Here is a 5,874-nt window from a genome sequence, read left to right on the forward strand (position 1 = left end):
AAAAACTTTAAATTAAAAAAAAAATTATGCCTATTTTCAGTGTAAGTTAAGTTTAAATAAAATGTCTAATTTTCCAGGCCTCTAGAGACTTGGTAAAAATTAGATTTAAGGCTAGAAAAGTAAAATGAAGGTCACAGATTTGCATGCACACACTCAACTTACACATCTTACTCAACTGCAGTGTAAGATGCAGAGAATAAATTCACGGGAAATCTGTCAAAGACAGGAGTACCCAATTACCTGTGGAGGCACATTTCTCGCATGAAAAACCACACTCTCTCCAATCTCTCAGTCCTGATCCTCAACCGAAACTTACAAAACACCTCCAGAGACGAGCCTATGAACTCCACTTCATCAACCTCCTGGATACTAAAAATCATTGACAAAATATATACAAAAAACTAGAACTCTTGGTTCCAAAATGATACCTTTTATTAGACCAACTGGAAAATGGCAAGAAAACTGTCCTTTTCTGCAAGCTTTCGGGATCAAAGTCCCTTCGTCAGGCTCTGGGAAAAGTATAGCTGGTACAAGATGCACAGAGAGAGCTGAAGATGGAAGTCTGTCCCTCTGTGCAAAAATCTTCAGGTCCCTCTGTGCAAAAATGAAGTTTATTTCCTACCTATGGGGAATTTTTATCATCTTGTACCATCTACACTTTTCCCAGAGCCTGACGAAGGAACTTTGATCCCGAAAGCTTGCGGAAAAGGACAGTTTTTTTGCCATTTTCCAGTTGGTCTAATAAAAGGTATCATTTTGGAACCAAGAGTTCTAGTTTTTTGTATGTCTTTTTGTCTCAGACCAACATGGCTACCAAGTACACCCCTGGACTAAATATAGACATTGGATTTATGACACATTATAACCTGCCTGACATCTGACTCCCCAGGTACCTCTCCACTATTCATCCCCCTTCTCTCCCCCCGCACCCAGCCTGTCTCTCACCCATTGACTCCTCGATCTACATCTTCACTGCCTACCTGTCTTGTATGCATACCAGCCCAGCCTCTGACTTCTTTATTTTTCATTCCATCCAGGAAGAGCACACACCAACTGCTGAAACTTCCTCAGCCCGACAAAGGGTTTTTGAACCCAAAAGCTTGCTTAGTAATTGTTTTCCAACTATTTAAGTTGGTCTAATAAAAGATATCAGATTCATCCAAAGAACCTTGTCTGCCTATGTCCTTAGACCAACACGGCTACAACCTACACCTCAAGATGGAGTGCCTGATCTGCATGAGTTAACTCCAATGCAGATCACTGCCTTTATCTGGCAGCAGCATCTGCTAGCCTCACACCTACAACAATTATAAGAGACAATGAGAGGTAAAAGATCCATCACTAGTAAATCCTAACTTTAAGATTAACCTTTGCCTGCTGCACCCTGCTGATAAATAACTGTCTAGTTGAATGCCACTTCACTTTCTCCATATATTGGGTTTATTTTATAAATATGAACTGTGAAAATATTAGCACTCCCCTACATATATTGTTTGTAAAAATATAAAAATGGGTGTTCTAGGCTTGATTAAGACAAATGGTAAGCACAACAGTAATAAAAGTGAACATATTAAATAAGTTTGCTTTAATGTCAGCTAAACATTTAGCTCCTGAACAGATTCACTTGCACCAGTTCTTGCAGGCAGTAGGGCATGATTACCAAATAGATTTAAGAGTTCCTACATATTGTATTAGACAGATCAGAAAAGTGGAGCATGTATTTAGTTACCAGAACAAACTTTGGCTTATGTGCCCAAGAACATCAAGTGAAAATTTGACAACCATTAAGGAGAGAGAAAAAGAAAAAAAAGATATTACTTTGTTAAAGTGAATTTAGTGCTGTTGAAAAGTGCCAGATAGCACTGGAAATGGAAGATTTTTCTACAAAGCATGGAGGTATACAGTGCAAGATTCTCTATACTTTTCCAGGGTACCTCAATCACACCTGAACAGACTGTTCATCTGGCTAAAGGTAATTTCAGTCTTTGTGCCCAGGCAATTTTTTTCTTCGTCAAGAATGAAAAGTTTATATTAATGCCAGCTGACAGCTCAAAAGAAACTGGACAAGTTCATTTCATATTAAAAGCTGTTGTTTCTTCGGTTACCATTTACTAAACATCTAAGTAAAATTAAAATTAGTGACCCTAGAGTGAAAGGTTCAGTGTGCAACTAGTCATCTGAATTGCTCAGTTGAGATAGAGGGACTTAAAACACCAAACAAAGCATGGACAAAATCAAAAGACCTACAGTTTTGCATTTTGAAGAAAAACAAAATAAAGAAGCCAAAGCTCAAGTTCATTCTGGCAGTGAAAATTAGTTCTATTTGTATTAGGTGTGTGAACAAAAACAAGCATCATCACACAAGTGTGACAAAGTGCACCATGTGAACATTAACATCTCAAAACATTAGGCTCACAACACCCAAGAAATGTGTTTAACCATTTACAGCAAAAAAAGTCATCATGCACTTTACAAAATAATGACAGCAGTCATTCATGGCCTAGTCTACCTGCAAACACATTTCTGCAGGCAAACAAAATATTGCTCAAAAAGTCATAAAAATATATATTATCTCTTTCGTTTAACATTTAGGTATATAAATATTTTACTGAAGAACATGCATCATTTAGATAAACAATTGCAAGAATGCCTTTTATCAACATCTAGGTTTTTGACATTTAGCAATATAAAATGATTACATATAAAAAGATAGCTATTAAAGTCAAGAATTAAACCAATACAGCAGTGAACAGTCCTCTGTTTACTAGTCCAGAGAAATCAAGGCACCTTTTGTAACAGGTTATATAATAAAGGCTACTGAATGCATTGTAAAATGCAAAAAAAGCATCATTCCATCTGCACATTCTTCAGTCATGTTTGGACTCCAAACTCACTGTTCACTTTTCTGTTCTTGTTTCCCATTGAGCGCTTGGTCAACTCTGTTTAATAATAATAAAAAACTAAGTTAGAACACATTAAGAACAAATTCAGTTAATCAATTTGCAAGTTAGGCAAAAAGCTTGATTTCATCCTAACAGACAAGAAACTAAAGCTTATGTATAGCAAATGTTTTAGTACATATTAAATTGTTAAAACAAACGTTTCAGTGAAATAGTTGCAGTCACAGCAAAGTGTTATAACTCCTCCCCTCATTTGTATTCTCCCTAACTCTTTTTTAAAGGATTCAAGAATGTTTTCTAGCAAAAAAGCCATGTTTGCAAAGAAACTATCTGAAAAATGAAATATGAAATCAACTGCATTGCAAGAGGAGGTTTCTCTTTTGCTTATCAATGAAATGTGACTAATGACATAAGCTTATAAAGGCATAAGTAACATGAGTTTTTAGACCAAAATGCAATACATAAGTTTATCTAAACAATGAGCATTTTAGCATAACATTTAATGTAAAGCAGAAAAGATAACAGCGTTGGTTCCAACACAAATTGCTGTTCTCACTACTACATAGTGAATTTTGAAGTTTAATAGAATTATTTCCAAATAAAATGGCACAAGCAACTGGGCTAACAGTGCATTTCTGAACAAATGTTCTGTTAGACACTATTTAGACATTTTCTTAGAACTGAAGAAATTATTTTCTATAGTCTGCATATGTAAAAGATTAAATGCCATTTAAATTGAGTCACACACTCTATGTTCTATTCAACTAGGACACTGTAGCAGGCAAGGCAATAGAACACCTGGAATTCTATTCCTAATATTGAGAACCAACTCACTGAGTCTTGGTAAATCATTTAAGGGCTTACCTTAATGAGAAATTAGTTTAGAAAATAGCCAGAATGTGAACTGAAGTGCAATACTTACTTCACACTAAGATTTTCTATGAAGCCAAAGCTTATTCTGCACTGAGTACCTTTTCTGTAGCTAAGGTTAATCCATGCCGACTATGACTAACCAAAACGAGAAGAAGGTTCTTAACACAGAATTCAAGCATCTATGCATGGTGTTAGTGCAGATCAGATAGGCTGGATTAGCTAATATAGACTTTTTAATCCAAGTGTCGACAGGGCTTTAACGTAGCTTTCTTCAAAATATAAAAGATAAACAGTAGTCATGAGGCTTTGGGGTGCAGACCCTCTAGGATTGCTGTGCATATTCTCACTTGGTAACCTAGCAAGTAAAAGTTTCACATTTCTTTTTTTATAAACTGAAGTTTCTAGCTCTGATAGCTAAAACAACCTTTCAAATAAGAACCGATAAAGCACGGTCCCCTAGATGTACATCCACTTTAAAGCTAAATCCAAAACGGTACTTAGGCACACAAACTCATCTGGAAGTCAGTTAATTAATTCTGGCACCTACTTTTTGGGATCTAACTTTTAGTACCTCTACTTCTCAACATTCCCTCAAGGAACAGAATTAAAAGTCAGTAAGTTTCTGCCTATAGGGCTCTTAATAACAGATGTAAAACTGAGAACATTAGATGTATTTTCAGTGCCCGAGTTACTGGTCTCTCATTAAACCACTACCCAGACTTAACTACAGGGGGGCACTCATCTTTGTACACACCTGATTAAATTTAGGAGCTTTCCCCTTTGAGCTTGACGGTTAAGAAGTCATATATACACTAACCACTCATAACAAATATTGCAGATGAAATCAAGTCAGATATTATGCACAAGTAGCACAAATAAATCTCCCTCTAGTTTAGTTTTGAGATACTTTCCATGTAAAGGGGCTGGATGTGATATGCATTTTGAATGGTAACAAAACAAAAGTAGGTAGCTTCATAAAATGCAGAGCCAGAAGGACAGAGGAAAAATGGTGAATATTAGGGGTGCACCAACAGAGATTTTTTCGGCTGATTTTTAAGGAGCTATATCAACCAATACCAATCAAATTTTGATATGCAGCCCGGCAGCTTGGAGCCCCCCCCCCAGCCAATGAGCTGCTCACAGCTCCATCCTTCCCCCGCCCTGGCTGAGCAGCACCTGCCTCACCCTCACTCCCTCCCCCTCACCCCAGAGGCCTCTGCCCCCAGGCATTCATCGGCCACATTAGGCAAAAAAAGAACCAATTGCCAATACTTTCAATTTTCCCTATTTTGGTACCAATCTGATATGGGACCAATGTATTGGTGTACCTCTAGTGAATATGCATTACCTCAGACGCCAGAGGACCAGATCCACCAATAAACTTACAGGATGTGATACTTAGCTCACAATGCCTAAGTTTTAGGTGGCTGGCTCCTGGAAGGGAATATATAGCCCTGCACAAGGCATCCAGGCTCCTTGAATAATAATACATAGAATTAGAAGCCTTGGTAGGAGATATCCAAAACTAGCATGTGGGGTGGGGGCTACAGAAATTAGGACAACTGGAAACCCAGGAAAGGGAGAGTCTTAACCAAAAAGAGGGATAGGATTTAAAGGCACTTTGTGTGCTCCAGGGGCGGGGGGAGGGGTGCTTTAATTAGAGCGGCTCTAAGAAACGCTCTAAAGCTCCGCTGCTTCTTGTGCATCAGCGTCCTTTTGCTTCAAAATGGCAGCAGGGGCACTTGAACTAAAGTATGTTCAAGCACTCCTGCCGCCATTTTGAAGCACGAGGACGCTGATACACGGAGATGCAGGAGGCTGCTGGAGCGCAGTAATTACCATGTGGTAATTAATTGAGTCTGCTCTGATGCGCTAATCACAGTGCGTCAGAGCAGCCTTTGCATTCATGTACACATACCCTAAGTGCCTAAGCCCAGGCTGCAGGGAATTACCTACCTAAATCAAACTGGGATTCACTCCTGATGTATTTAATATTGATGATGCTCACTTTTTATTCAACAGCCAGGGTCATTCACCCAGGATGGGGAGACCTATATGTCCTCTTCAGCTGGGGGGGGGGGGGGGGGGGGGGCAGGAGCAC

General features: G+C 38.5%; 1 protein-coding gene across 3 annotated transcripts in view; it reads right to left on the reverse strand.

The window, feature by feature from the left end:
• Positions 1–1,562: 1,562 nt before the first annotated feature.
• Positions 1,563–5,874, reverse strand: part of BNIP2 (BCL2 interacting protein 2) — a 19,936-nt gene continuing 15,624 nt past the window's right edge. For all 3 annotated transcript variants that reach the window (XM_025199460.1, XM_006020032.3, XM_006020034.3), the window contains one exon: positions 1,563–2,939. In XM_025199460.1, the coding sequence (XP_025055245.1) occupies positions 2,891–2,939 (49 nt within the window). In that variant the 3' untranslated portion in view covers positions 1,563–2,890. The remainder of the gene's footprint in view (positions 2,940–5,874) is intronic.

The sequence above is a fragment of the Alligator sinensis genome, unplaced genomic scaffold (genome assembly GCF_000455745.1).
Source record: "Alligator sinensis unplaced genomic scaffold, ASM45574v1 scaffold458_1, whole genome shotgun sequence".
NCBI classification, from domain to species: Eukaryota; Metazoa; Chordata; order Crocodylia; family Alligatoridae; genus Alligator; species Alligator sinensis.